Source organism: Odontesthes bonariensis, chromosome 6 (genome assembly GCF_027942865.1).
Source record: "Odontesthes bonariensis isolate fOdoBon6 chromosome 6, fOdoBon6.hap1, whole genome shotgun sequence".
Taxonomy (NCBI): domain Eukaryota; kingdom Metazoa; phylum Chordata; class Actinopteri; order Atheriniformes; family Atherinopsidae; genus Odontesthes; species Odontesthes bonariensis.
In genome coordinates, this window is record NC_134511.1 from 23,899,611 (window position 1) to 23,915,418 (window position 15,808).

At 43.1% G+C, this 15,808-nt stretch overlaps 1 protein-coding gene across 2 annotated transcripts in view; it reads right to left on the reverse strand.

Annotated features, from left to right (window-relative positions):
* Window positions 1-1,730: 1,730 nt before the first annotated feature.
* The window catches only part of setbp1 (SET binding protein 1), a 36,267-nt gene continuing 22,189 nt past the window's right edge, over window positions 1,731-15,808 (reverse strand). For both annotated transcript variants that reach the window (XM_075468090.1, XM_075468091.1), the window contains exons 4-7: window positions 13,820-15,751; window positions 13,511-13,718; window positions 12,332-13,394; window positions 1,731-7,395 (exon numbers count right to left, since the gene is read on the reverse strand). In XM_075468090.1, the coding sequence (XP_075324205.1) occupies window positions 6,890-7,395; window positions 12,332-13,394; window positions 13,511-13,718; window positions 13,820-15,751 (3,709 nt within the window). In that variant the 3' untranslated portion in view covers window positions 1,731-6,889. The remainder of the gene's footprint in view (window positions 7,396-12,331; window positions 13,395-13,510; window positions 13,719-13,819; window positions 15,752-15,808) is intronic.

Below are 15,808 nucleotides of genomic sequence, written 5' to 3' on the forward strand. Positions count from 1 at the left end.
GGGTTGGGAGGAAGATCCTCCCAAATTTTGTTTAAGTTTGAGAACAATAAACCTGCAGCTCCCGGCTATGAGAGCCACTTTATAAGCCCTCCCTCTCCCAAACTTTCTGAGAGACAACAATGTCCAAGTAATATTGCACTGATCCAACTCTGAAAAGATTTACTTTCGTTGAAATGCGGCTCTCCTGTTGTTCTTAAATACATCTACCATGCACAGATGTCATAAAATATGTTTTAAAACTTTTTGAAAATTGCTACAGAGTTACAGGGGTTAGGGTGAATATTTCATCAGTCTGTGGAGCAGAAAAGAAATAAGACAAAACAGTTCAACAGCATGTCGTATTTGTAATATACACCCCACTGTTGGACAGAGCGAAACAGAGAATGGTAAATATTTCAACAGTAGTTCATCCATCCATCAATTTTGTATAATACTCACTTTTATCCTACTCAGGGTCATGAGGTGGGGGGCACCCTGGGCAGATCACCAATCTGACACAGGGCCTGCAACAGTAGTCACTTTGTCAAAAAAATGAAATAAGTACTATTTGTTGTGTTTAGGAACTTCTTCCATAAACAGAACTCAACTCTTTACTGAGTACCTATTTCACCAAGTCCATAAAGGAATGTACTCGGGAAAGTTGGAGCTTTCTGACCTTTTCCAACATTTCAACATTCATGTAGTAACGTTATGATCTAAAGTAATGTCATGTTATGTAATATTTGTACCTGGAGCTTTGCAGTGGACAACATCCGGGATTTAATTCAATATTAGTACTTTATTGAGGAAGCATATACATAAATTACATTACATTTAAATATACATAAATTCTATATGTGTGCACATACATGGCAAATAAAGCTGATTCTGAACCCAAATGTGATTAAAAAAAAAAAATAAAAAATATTAAAAGATTACTACACCGAACTCTTGATTGATTATTTTGTTTTTCCCTTTGGATAAAGAGTACATTCATCATGCAGGATGCGTTTTAAAGTGCTGTTTCATCGTCATCTATCTCAACCACTCCCATGTGCAGAGGGTGGAGAGATGCCATGCGGGCTCATTTGCAGGCATCAGTATGAAATGATTTGGGTGCAGCCTCACTGCAGCTCTGACTTCCTTCAAAGGGGGATTTTTCTTTTTCCTTTTTTTTTTTTTTTTTTCGCAGCACAACACCAGTGGTGCCAACAGTTCCATCAGCACCACTAGATACACTGAGACACATTTGGGCAGCTCACCCTGCAACCATGGTAACAGAAGAATTTTACTAGTTGGCAGCAGCCAATAGTGGGGCACTTCCCACTCGGCTCAGTCCAATAACAGAACAGCCTGCAGCCCAGCCCACCTAGAGCTGACATTGATGGGCTAGCGCAAGGAGGATTCAGAGATGAAGACTTGGCTAATGAACAAGTGGGAGAGTAAAAGTGTGTAGGTATGTGTGTGCGAGACGAGTGAGGCTGCAGTAATACCTGATGAAGAGGATTCCCTCTCATTTAACTGCAACTCATGGGCACACTGTGGAGAAGCATCCAGTCACTGATTCTATGTAACATTTGGCATCAACAGTGCAGCAAGCCCCCACCAGTCATCTTGCTCCATCACTAGTTCACACACATGCTGCACACACTCACATACACCACCAAATCTCAGCGTGGGGCCCAGCACTTTTTTAGGTGATCAGAGGATGAATGCAATTTTAACCTGAAAAAATAAAACATACACCACCATCAGCTGTCAATAAAGTAATTTATTATTTCACACAATGGATAACATGAACAACTTCAACTGTAGTTCTTCTTAATAAGTGCTCAATGCTGCCAGCCAACAGAAGGGTAGCAAAAGAATGAGCCTTTCTTCTCGAGGAAAGAAAAAAAAAACCTACAAGATCATGAAAGGTAAACATGACCAAAAGCATGCCAGCAGACATGGATATACATATATATTACATGTATATATGTGCTTAGGACATATATCTGTATGCTGGCAAATGCAAATACAAAATATATGTGTACATTTACACATATATACTGTGAAGGATATATGCATATGCATGCGCAACTAGTATTTTCTCTATATGTCAAATATTTGCAGTTTTTAATATTCATACAATGTACAAAAATGCCTCATGAATTAAAAAATTCATTACAAAAAGAAACATATCAAACAATGTACAAGTCTTGCTTCAAATTCGATTGAAATTCAACTTTCGGCTTGTCTAAAATATTTATGCATACAATCAAATTGAGCATGCAAATAAAGGAAACCCACTCTAGAAAAAGTTCAAATACACTATGTATACAAACTAAAATATGCCCACACTGTTAGAAGAGCTCACTTTGTGCTCTACAGAAGTAAATTTATTGGTTTTCTCAATGCTTCAGCTTTGTAGGACATTATAGCTTAGAATGGGAACATATGCTGTGATGATGACAATGTGTACATTTATGAGGCTTTTGCTTTACATGACCCCTCATCCCATGAGTAGACACTCATCCCTGTATGCTACACAAGGAATGGAGGGGCAATCAAAATTTAGGTGCCGGGATCTCTCATCATAGTTACTATTTTGACATGGTGAGTAATTGCACAGTAAATACACCGCTGCCACTAATGTAAGATCAAACACTGCTGCGCTGCCCTCAGTGCGAGAACCAAAGACAAGGTCAAGGATCTTTATATCAGTGTTATGTGGTACTCACTGGTCCAAACTGGCTGTTTAATACATTACAACAGTGACCCTTTAACCTATATGCAACCACATCCACTCTGCAGTTTCTCCGTGTAGAGTGAAAGCTCTGGATTAGGACAATACTTGTCAGTTTTAGAAGGCACCGGAGCATTGGCTGGTAGGAGAGACAGACAGGACAGACATTACCTTGGGCCTTTAACTCTAACACCAGAGACTGCGGCCCACATGTCAAGATCTCATTTTCACAACAACAGACTGCAGCCCCACTAAAAGTAATCTAGCAAAGCAAGGTTAAGCACAAGAACGTTAGAACGTGAGTATTTTTGGCTATTTCCTCTGAGAACTCCCCCAACACATAACCCTTTTGCTCGCTCTTCACACTACGGCACTGCCCCAATTGGCTGCAGGCAAAGTAGCTACAAGTCAACCGGAATTCCTATTTTTGGTCGAGTACACTACAATGGGGCTCCAAGAATTTTTTTAAGAGCATGGTAAGGCAGATCATTTTAGCATTCTTTTTAATCCAATGGGCTAAAGAGATGACAAAATATTGTCGAAATACTGTGGAATTTAATAAATATGAAAATAAAATTCAGAAAAAGGTGAGAAGGTATGGGCGATAGGAAAAAAAAATTGATTCCTGCATTACTTTGACTTTCAACACAGTGGAGACAGTAAAAACATGATATTTTTCATTTTTCGTCTTATCAATTTGATTTAATCTAATATGTTAATATACTTACAATATATAACTATATCTGCATTTTCAGCCTGCCGCACATTCCAAAGAAAAGTCGGGACGGGGCAATTTAGGACTAATGATGAGGTAGGAAAAGTTTTGCTTTCTCTTATCCTCATTTCACCCTCGACAGTGCATAATATCGTTAAATGATTCAAATAATCAGAGATACATTACATTAAGGAGAAGAGTGCAAGACTAAGCTGGACACCCGTGATCTTCGACCCCTCAGACAGCCCTGGATCAAGAACCTTTATTCATCAGTAGCAGATGTTACAAAATTTGTATTACTGTGGGAAGTCTTTATCAAGAACAACATTACAGGGTGACATTAACAGATGCTTTTAATGGGCTTGGAGGCATCTGAGATTTAACCATCACACAGTGGGAATGTGCAATAGTGACGACCAAAGAGAAAAAGACTACCCAGACTTTCATCACAAGTAGAAAAGCCAGGTTCTGTGATGGCATGGGGTTCATTTACACTTCTGTGACCGCAGCATTAATGCAGAAGGCATGTTTGCAGAAAGATTAGGACAAAAAATACCAGAATGTCTTAAGTGAGTGTAAAACTTTGCTGTCCCAACATTTTTGGAATGTGCTTTAATAGCGAAAATGGATGTATGTGAACAAAGAAAATCAAGTGGATGACATAAAATACGAAATATCTTAGGTTCACACTGTCTGCGCTAAACTTAAGGTCAAGTCAAATGCAGGGGCTCCCCCCCATACATCCTTTTTTTTTCTTTCTTATTTGGGGTTGTACATAATTCTCAGCTTCCTTATGCTTTCTTGGGTCTAGAGAAGTCTTGGTGGAGACAGATAGTCTGCTGTGGTTTTAGGAAACAGCCCCAGCATGGCTGAGCCCAAGCGGCATCTAAGCAGGATGGACATGATACTATTTACAACAAACACGTCAATACTGTAGTTTTACATCTGTTTAAGGCTGTACTGCATAGAGTGGCAGTAACTATAGTTTTCATGAAATGATAGTCACTTTCTGCACAACTTATTACAAATTATTACTGGTATTATTCACAATTCTTGTTACATGAATTAATTTTATCTAGTAAATAAGACCACTTGTTTCTCTTTGTTGAAGGGTGGACCCAGAACAGAAATTCCTTTCAAGGTCATTGCCAGGTGTGGCCTGATGCATAGCAAACAACAGTATATGAGAATGTGGTTTCCATGACAACCACCTCTGTTCCTCCTTTACTCAGTACATAACCAGTTTCATAACATAGATAACTTTGTTAATCACTGGGGAGATTAGATGATCTTCAATTATATATCTAAGACAGTGAGTACAATTAATATCTCTGGATCGACGCAAAGCTGACGCTGTGTCTTTATGTTACCACCGCTGCTGTGCAGCGGTATCTAGGTCAGAAAATGTTGGGTATTTAATACAGTAAGGCCAGCCCCTCTAGCTCTGTCATGACGAAATGGGTCAAAAAATTAGAAGGAAGCTGGGACACAGACAGACTCAGTGTCCGATGACAGAGGATGCTAACAACGAAAGCTGTGAAGAGACACAGGCAGTGTCAGGGTTCTGATGACGAGGACGCGCGTTGCGACCGATAAAACAATCATGAATATTTTGGGTCACTCTCTGGGGCCACTTTATATTTCTCAGGTCAAATGTAATTGGTGAGAGAAAGAAACATAAGGCACAAGTTGAACTGCTGCAACCGAGAATGTCACCCCACCCGAAGAAAACAGAGTCTCCTGAAATTAGAAGCTGCTAAACAAACACCGATCCATTGCTCATACTCTGAAATACTTATCCGAGAAAATTCCAACCACTTCCCAAAGTCACAGATACTGTAGATAGAGTTTAAGAAAAGCTTGACATATTGACACAAAAATACAAAATGGCTACATTCTACAGTGCACATTGGAATGCTTTACATTGTTGCCAACATGGTGGAGAGTTTGTCAAGCTCTGATTTAGATACTTTTAAATAATACATCCATACACTGAATACTGAGACTTTGGTTTCTAAAACTAAATACTGAATTCACTTTCCAAAAATATTTGCAAGGACATGAATTGAAAATCATGTTGTGTAGAAAGACAGGGATTAGCTTTTCAAAACACTGAATGCGAGCCCTCTTCTGCTGGACTGTCCAATCACGATTCAGACTCAGGCTTCGGTTTTACGCTTTTGGCTGCGCAGCCTGCATATACGAATTGATTAAAATAATGCATGCTCTCTGGACTGGTTAACCAAACCAGCAAATGCCAAAACATAAGGCTAAAACAAGCATGTAAGTGCTGCATTTGATTGATGCAAGTGAATGGTTTTTAATAGTGCATTAAACCAACTCGAAGGTTTACCAAAAACACACCTGACAGTCCTCCTGTATCCAATGCCCCCCCCCGAATATTAACACAACAAATGAGTTTATGAATGAATATATGTGTTTTTACTGTCTGAAAACAAACTTGTCTTGAGTCGCACCCATGTCTGTTTTTGGTTATAAAACAATACACACTTTCATTGTCTATGGTACAACAATTCTATTTAATATACTGTATGCCAGTACACATCTATGAGCTGGTTTCCCATTGTACAAGGCAGGCAACAGTGGACTTTATTTCTATGTACAGTCTGGGACAATCTCATCCACCATATTGCCTTTACATCACTGCCCAGTAGACGCCTGAGCAGGGAGGGAGAGATACATGACACAGGGGGCAAATCGAGGAAGCTCAAGAAATGGGAGCTCTAAAACATCAGTCGGAATAGATGAAAACAACAAAGGGAGATGGAGTTGAGCAGCAGACACAAGGTAGGGCTAAAACATTGGGAGAGAGTGTCAAGCAAGGAAGAGGAGCTGCCAGGAAGTGTATTTTACTTCTCATAGAGCGCAAGAAATATAAGAAAGTACTGAAGGATGGAAGCAAAAAAACACAGATAGGGTAAGGTGGTTTAAATACTGATGTATTATCCCGCACATCTTTGACAAGCTCCCACAGAAAGGCAAAAATAAGCACAGCTGCACAGTTTTATATTAACCATACCCCCTCCCCTTGCTGGTAAATATATGGCTAAAGCCACATTCAGTTACGGTATCATATAGTACCATACACATCACTGTATCAGATACATAAAGAATCACATAAAATCCTACACTATCATAAGTACCACACACTTTTATAGCATCAGATTCAGTATCAAATAGTACCATATAGTGCCATTGTAAATGAAGGTCCAATGAATCTTTAAAAGGCCCATGTCTGGTTGGGTTTAGCAAATTGAGGGAGGTGTTCTCTCCTCCTGCTGCGCCACTAACCCATTGAGTTCCTCACGACAAATGAGAAAAGAGAAACAAGTCAAAGTGCACCAAAGAGTCCCAACATTAAGGGCACTGCATTTGATAGGCTTGAAGCAGCTGTGACTCTGTTATCTGCTCTCCGCTCAGTTCTGGGGTTGCATCCTCCTGCAGCTCTATTGACTGGTAGGAGCCCATAATTCGTCCCTGCTGTGGCCCCTGCCTCTGCGTTTCCCCCCTTTAGCTGGCGGAGGTACAGACCTCGCTTGATGCACCACGGTCTCAATAGCTGCTGAGATGGAGTCATGATTGGAGAACTCTGGAGGCTCGGGGGTCAAGCTCGGCCTGTTGCTCTGCCTACCTGGCAGGTTATCACACCTCTCCAGGACAGGCATCCCCAGAGTCCTCCCATCACCTCTTCTACTGGTCAATATGTCCAAACCACGACTGTCCATCCAGTCCTCCTGCCTAATGTTGGCCGGCTCTGATTCCTCTAAGGGTTGTTTTCGGGGCCGCCCAGGCCGTCTTTTGATGACATTATTTCCTGTTTTGGCTTGTCGCTGCAGGCGCTTGGCACGGAGGATCTTCTGCACATGATCAAAGTTCAAAGAATGCATCCTTCTAACGTCCTTCTGGATCTGTTCCACCTCACGACGTTTATACCTTCGCTTACTGGGAACACCTGGTAGAGGAGGAGAGAGTGAGAGAGGTGAGATGTCATAGGGTTCATAAAGAGCAAATCAATGCCTATCAAGGAAAAAAAGAACTTCATGTTAGCAGAGAGTGGGGAAGACATCACGCAATTTAGCTCATGTAGAGAATGTCATTTTATTCTTTAAGAGCTTCCTGCTAATTTTGAGATATTCATGGAAGCTTTTCAAAGCCCAGCTGAGCCAGGAGAGTAGATTCTATCCTGTAATTGTCTACTAGAGAGCAGAGAGGAGAGGGGAGAAGAGGAGATCCTATTCTGCTCGCAGGAAACCCACAGAAATGTCTCCTTCAACCATTTAATATGTCGCCACACAAAAACAACCCACTGCATCTGGAGCACAGGCTGCCAAAAAGCCAAACACACACACACACAAGTAGAAACTAACATCCGCAATCTTATCCATGAACTCACACGGACACAAACACACATGCATACATGCACATGCCCAACATGTAGAAATGATGAATGCAGCAGTTCAGAGTGGTTGAGCAGAAGAAAGTGGAGCCATATTGTTTCCTTTACACCGATGAACTGGGCAGTATGCCCTTTACATGCTGTTCAATTCTTTCTCTTTCCCCCTTTCACCATCACTCTAATTCTCCTTTCCTCTCGGCTCTTCATGGGTGTCAATATGCTACCCTCTCATTTTGAATTAAACCTACTAACACTGCATCATTTCATTTCCGTCTTTATTTCAGAAACTGCTTCCTGATCTCGGTCCGGCCCTGTCATTCTTTTTGTTTCTCATCTCTGTCGCATTTCTTAGACTCGAAACCTCCCCTCCTCCCTGTCTGGGCACTGTTCCCAGGGCTCAGAGTGAGCAACAGCCAAAATGGAGGAAAAGCACAATCAGCCGCTGGTCCCCAAGCAGTGCACATACAGCATGCTGGGTCTCTTTTCCTTGAGGTTTTACTCCTATTCCTGGATTCTGTAACTATCGCTTTTCTTCTCTTGCTCCAGAGCCCTGTGGGTACATTATAGCAGGTTTGTGTATTGCTCCAATAACTACTGACCACATTAAACGGAGGCAGTTCTAAATATCATGGCTGGCTGGTTAGAAATATAACAAGTAAAAAGTGATGCACAAGGCATTGAGAATTAGTCTATTTAAGCCATAGAATATGGCTTGTGGTGTTTTAATATTTTACCAATAACTTTTACTGAAGCGTACTTACATAAATTCTATTAAAATCAAAGGCAGGCAAAGTAATAGCCTGGCTTACTTTCACACTAAAGAACAGAAGTGAGTACAACCTTGTACCATATCACTTAAAAGTCAAATGATTCAAAATGTATGATGTTCTGTAATTAATTCTTGGTTGAACAATTGTGTATTTGCTCTTAAGTAAAAGTAATGGTTTATGTTTACCATATTATCAATAAAGTACCAACATAGAGAATCTATTTTAACATTACTGAAGGGGTTGTGTTTCTCCACCCAAGCACTTATTTGGATTAAAGTCACATGACATTATTTGAAATTGTGTCCACTTTTTTTCTTCTGTTGACATGTTTGTGAGCATTTCACATTGTTGTGGACTACCTTTCTTTCCAAACTTCTACTGACTGGAAGCCATCTATTCAGTTTCTATTTTGGTATTCCCACAGGCATTTATGGTTCCATCCGTAGATGTCATGCCAACACCTTTTGCACAGATGCACTCCCGTATCATTTCACTCTGATCTCTCTGCATCACTGTCGTCATGCCACTACAAGCTGAATCCAATCTGAGCCAAAAAATGTTTTTTGATTGCTTCTAAAAATGCAAATCTTGTAGTTCTGTGGCAAAGAATATTCAACGTTTTCCTCTCTTGTTTTGACACACTCCTTACATGATGACGTTATGCCATGTCCTTCACACTATCTGAGCTGTAATAGAACCACTGATAACCTCTGTGCCGAGTTTGAGGCAGGTGCAAACCTAAGAAGGTTTTGGTGTTCACAGATCATTTTACAACCATGCAGTTATCATGCAGTTAGGCTTACTGTAAATCAAATGAGTACTCGACCTTTTTTTCTTTGCAGTGATGAAAAATGTAATAACGGTTTCAGTGACTTTGCCTCGGGGATGTATTTTCAATAAGAATGAAGTCAAATGAACGTCTTTTAGAGTTTTGATTGCTCATGGAGGGAAATATTCTACTCGTTAACTGAGAAATAATGAAAAAACTATTTGGAATCGTAATACCAATGAGTGTGCTCCCATTTGTTGCATACTCTAAAACTCAGCATACATCTCTCTATTGTTGCCAAAGAATTCAGAACAGGCAGTGAAATTAGTTAATGCAGAAAGCACTAAGTAGCAGGAGTTTATGAGCTGCACAGAAGTGAGCACACACACGTACACACACTACAAAGTAGCAGAAATTTATGAGCTCCATACACGGAACATAAAACCGGTGACCTTCAGCAGTGTGAGGGGCCATATAGCACTGAGGACCTGTTTCTCTGAGGAATAGGAAGTCACATATTTACTGAGATCTGTGCCCACTTATACAAGGCTGGTGTCATTGCTGATACCAGGCCTCTGACAGGATAAAGTCATTCTTAAAGTATAAAATTAGGTGAATCTACACGCATGTGTTTCAGCAAGTCATGTGACTTGTGCTCTTTGCTGAGGAGCTCTCTTCGGTGACTGTCGCTGACTCAATCCAGATGTTTTAAATCTTGATCATTATCGTTCAGGAGATTTCTACTCTCTGCTCCTCTTGCCTCTTTCTGTCCCATGTGTCTCTTCACTTGCTTTCTGGTTTGTTTCTCCTATTATAAGACGTGCTTCCATCGTTACTCTTCCGCTTTCTCCTTGTCCGGGGTAAATGCGCACACATGCAAAGAGTGTCTCATTCACTCTTGATTTTAAAGCACCTGGAGGCACATTTGAGATTTTTTTATTTGCTCTAGAATAATCAAATCTAAGCTGACTTGATATAGGGAAATTATTGGTATTAATTCAGTAGATGACAGTATGCTTTTCGTGCAATTATCCGTCTAACAAACATGCAGTGAGAGCTGATTAGTGCAAAAATAAACACATAACACACACACTTGCATGTATAAATAATAGAAATGTTGATCATTTACACGTTCATAATTTCAAGTTAAAACATATGAGTTTTGCATCTGTGTCAGGTTGTGCATGTGGACCCATCAATCCATGTGAGTATATGCCTGCATGTGTAAGTGTGTGCAGCAGGCATTCGTATGCACACGCCTGCGTTTTAATTGGACTTAAGCTGTGAAGTGAAGCAGTAAGTCATGCTAGAGCAGGGGCAGAAGAATTGGGGAACAGAGAAGGTAATCGGGGAGCGAGGGGGTGGGGCGGCAAGGGGAAAAGGCAGAAAGGGAAAGGGAAGTGGGGAAGAGAGAGGCAGAGGAATGAGGGAAATCTGTGTATAGATGGGAGGACTGTGGGAGAGAAGTAAAAGAGGAACGCAACGGCAAGAACTGCAGAAGCAGCAAAAGGGAAAGGGATGGATATGCAAGGTAGAAGAGGCACTATAACGATAATATGGATGTGGTGGGGATGAGAAGGGGGTGGGGGTGGGTTGTGTATATGAGTCATCCGTCCTGGATCCCCTGGGGTGGAGGGGGGTGGATTCTAACCGAGCCCCTGGCTTCTCCTCCCCACCACTGGACTAGGCCCCAGTCATTAAACCCCTGGCTGCCAGCCAGCTCTTTTAACACAGGCATGGGCCTTTTACGGCGTGTCTGTAGAAAATAAATCACACTGTGTGAATAATATATCTCTGGCAAAGGCATTGGCAGGAGAGAAGGAAGGGAGGGAGTGTGGGGAGAAAGGAGAGATTGGTGAATTATAGTCGTCTCCATCCATGCATTACGTTCTCTTTATCCCCAGCCAGATGTGCTCAAAGACAGCAGAATACAGAATGTACCGAATTACACATTACTCTGGTAGTGAGAATTTGGACTTAACTTGCCTCTTTGTCTGCTCTAAGTCTGGATAATGGCATTCATGGCACATTTATGAACAAATATTTCCTTGACACATATGATAAAACCAGAAAATCCCTATTAAGCTTGACCAAATGCTATACAGCCAGTTGTTCTTCATCATTGTGCTAGAGAGTAACATTGTAATCTATAATCAATTATATTTGCAAACATTCTCACATCTGACTTTATTTAAAAAGCCTTGACAGATAAATATCATATACAGTACAGCGTCCTCTAATGGATTACCCAAACAACCAAAACAATTACTGAGTGGGCAAACGACAAGCATGATCTCAGCGACTAACTTTGAATGTCCAAACAACAGCTTATAAGCATTAAACTCCTCCATTTGTTTGTTAGTACTGAGGAAGTCTTTTGAGTGTGAGGTGAATCATCTTCAAGAGCCAAAAGTAGAAGTCCGGTGGCCTTCTATCCAAGCACTTAGGATCATAAATAACTGGTTTGTAACGGCATGTGTGCGTGTCCATTTTCCTCTTTTACAGCATATTGAGTTTTGTTTTACTCTAAGCTCACGCACTGTTCCCTACATCAGCGAGCTAGCATTGAATGTACACGAAGCCCCCCTCTCGGTGAACTCACTGGCTAAATGTGTGGGCAAACAGGTGATTTCAGGAAGACACTTTTTAAAACTGTCTACATTTTTTGAATAGTGTATTATTGAGGGAATTATTTATTTTTTTAACACTAATGCACCACTCTCTGTGCTTTACACGAGGAGGGATGCAATATAATAACCCGTGCTGCTTATGCTTTACAATCAGAAGCTTTCCACAGCTGAACCATAACCTTGAGTGAACCATTTCCATAAAACACAGGAAACAAAATCTAAACAATTCCTGCATTCATGGTTTTAGAATCGTAATAGAGAAGCTGGGCATTGCCTTGGAAATACATGGTAGGATTAAAAAATGAATCCTAAGTGCTTCTTACCAGTGAGGGATGGACTGGAGCACTTCATCTGCTCTGGCTCCTGCCTGGCCGCTTGGAATGACATTAAGCCCTGATCTCCAAACACAGTGAGCCTGGTCCTCCTGTTCCTCCCTAAACACTCATCCTCTCGTGAACCCAAAAAGAGGTCAGAAGCTGACTCCGACCGCAGCGATTGGTTGCTGTAGCTGCTCATGAAGCTCTTTACTGGCTGCGCAGTTTGACGGGAGTGAAACTGACTGTCAGCATGAGAGTGTGTGGACAGCTGGTCTGAGTCAAAAATCCCTAGGCCAGATCCCAGGTTTGAGTCTCTACTATTGCCCCTCTGCTTTTCCAGATGCTTTGAAGAACCCTGACCGGCCAAGTCCCTCCTCTCACTCAGCATGCTGAGGCGCACATTGGTCTTAGCTCCACTGAAAAGTCCACCCAACTCCTGCCGGTCGCGTGGTGAGAGGAGTGGTTCGTCCTTGTGCTTATGTTTATGCTTGTGCTTCCTCTTATGGAGGCGAACGCCTCCAAGACCACTTGCACTGGCACCGCTCAGGGATCCCAGACCCTCTCCTCTTACAGGGGGACCCTGTAATGAACTATTAGTACCGCGAATCTTGGACCCCACCTGCAGTTTTGAGAGTCCACTGGAGTGGAAAGCCTTAGGAGGTGGGACAGCGGGTCTCATGAAAGGAGATGGAGGTGCTGGTCCAAGTGAGTGGTGGGGCAGGTAAAATGGGGGAGCGGGGGGAAAGTAGCCCAGACTCAGAGGAGGTGCATAAGGCATCGCATACGGTGCTGCATAGTAATTTCCCCCTCCCAGCGGATAACTGTATCCTTGAACAAAAGGCAGTTTTGTTGTGATTGGCTCGCTGGCTTTGGCTGGACGACCGCGTCTCCTCTTGGCCTTCAAATCGGCACTCCTGCGGAGGTATGAGCTAGAGTCACATGGGTAGGAGTCGTAGCTAATTGGGTAGTAATGATGAAAGTTGAGGCGGAAAATGGAAGGATATGGATGCTGGGGGTAGCAGGTATATCTTCTGTGAGACACTCGTAGTTGCTGGAGCTTCAACACAACCTAGAGTGAAGTTGAAACAAGAAAATATTTTTTTAAAACACAGCCTACATAAAGTGCACGCACATTACAATGCTTAGTCAAAGATCAAAGGCATGATTTATCATATTGTATCTAACCTCCTCCAGTTCAGAAAGAAAGTGAAGATGATCACGGCTCTGTAGGCACTTCCTCTTCCTGCGGTGATGCTTTTGCTTCTTTTCCTGCTGTGACAGAAAGTTATCAATGGCAGTAACTTGCCGCTCACAGCGTGCTCTGCCGCCCCTGTTGGATGCATCCATGGCTGCAGCTTCCACTGACTCAAACCCACACAGATCAAATGAGTACCTGTATGAGCACAACATAAAATCCCATTAAAACTATCTATAAACTGTTAGATTGATCTATAAACAGTTACGGTTCAATTGTGAAACAGCAGTGTACTGCACCTGCGACGAGAGGCGTGACCCTTTTCAGTTTGATCTGAGGTGCTGTTGTTGTCTGTCCCAATTCCACTGTCACTGGGAATCGTCTCCTCGCTGTGGGACTCACTGATGGGAGACAGGGTCACCTCCTTCACGGATGCCCCCTCTGACAGGTGGGAGGGTGAATTAGCCAGAAGGCGAGGAGGCGAAAGTTTCCAACCCCCTGAGAGAAAGCCCCTGCCTGGTGGTTTGGAGGGCAGGGCTGAGATGGGCTGCAAACTCGGCATGGAGGTATCCAAGTGGCTGGCTCTTAGAGATGGAGCACTAGAACTGGGGGATGAGGTGGTGGAAGGCACTGCAGTGTTCTCATAGAGACTGGACATGGAAACAGACATCGGTGGCTTGTCCCTAGTGGTTTTTGGAGGGATGGAGCCTTGGGTTTCTGCCCTGGGTTTTCGCCCCCTCTTCTTTCCAATGTAGATGGTTCCTCTCTTGCTGACGTTTATCTGTTTTCCCAACCGAGCCTCAATGGTGGATGCCATAGCACTCATAGCTGTGGCAACAGGAGCGGAGGATGACTTCAGAGCCAGAGTGCCATTCTGATTTGATCCCGAAAGGATCTCATTCAGGATGCTCTGCATTTTTCCAAGCTTCATCTTATTCACTGGCCTGGAATAGCCCCTGCCACGCTTCAGTTTCAGACTGTTAGTACTACCATTGGCCGTTGTGGAGGCCATTTGCACTAAGGTGTTTAGTGCGTGCGTCTTTCTTCTACGGTTGAGCCCTGCGGTGGTTTCCCGTGCCAGTGGGCTCAGAGGTGAAGTTGAGGTGCCCTCATGAATGGTCTCAACTGTCAGGAGTGGCTGTTTCTTGGGGCGTCCCCGTTTCCTCTTAATGGGAGCATGGACAGTTAGGCTGTCAGTGTTGGTGTAGAGTGGACTAGAAGGGGTGATTGGGAAAGCAGAGGGTGGATCTGCTAAGGTTGAGGGGCTACCCAGGTTGTCTCTCTGGGGTGAAGTGAGACTGGCATGGTTTTTAGCTTTCAGGTAGGACCATCTGTCATTAGCCTTGGTTGGTCTTAAACTGGCTGCAGAGCTATTGCTGTGACTCGGGCTGGGACTCAGGTCCGCTCTGGGTCTAGGGCTCGGTATAGGGCTAATGTTAGCCCTGAATTTAGGGCTGGGGGCAGGACTGATGCTTCCCCTAGAGCTGGGGCTGGGGAGTCTGGGGTTCGTGCTAAGACCGGGTTTGCTAATGTGATTGTAAGTAGCCTCTCTGAGTTTGAGGGTATCCGTGCCATTTTTAGGACGACCCACAGGGTTCTTTTTCACTCGGTTAGCACTCAGATCTGACTCCTGGTCTAGCCTACTCGCAGCTGTCTCTCCTCTTTCTGCCCTGTCTGCCCTCTCTCCTTTTTCTCTCTTGTCACCTTTATCTGCTCTGTCTGTTTTTTCTATCCTGTCTCCACTGCCATCAGCCTGACTTGTGAGCCGCAAATCATTTTTGTGAGTCTCTATCTTGTGTGCTACTTTGGGTTCTGGGGGCCCACTCTGGGGTTTCTCTGTAGTATCCAGAGCCTGTTGCTGTGAGTGCTCCTCCACAGAAAATGACTCGTCAAAGGAGGGCCTCCTCCGCCTTTTTCTTCCTTTTCCTTCCTCTGCCAGCATGGGCATCCCTCTCTCCTCTTCATCTCCTCTCCTCCCAGCAATTGTTTGCTCTTTTTCATCTTTTCTCCTTTCCTCTCGTTCTTCATGGAACCACTCAACCATCTCCTCTTGTCTGTACTTCTGCCTCTCCTCTGAATTACTTGGGCTCTCCGACCCTCCCTCTGGCTGCCTTCCCCAATGTGTATCAGCACTGTGGGGATTACAGAGCATCCTCTGCGAGTCCTTCCTGCCGTACTTCCTCTTGATGTTACCAAAAAGCTGTTCACTGACCTCTTGCAAACCTTTTCCCCTGGAGAGTTGTAGAGAGAGAGAGATTACCATCACAAGTAGAGAGAAATGTTTTGTT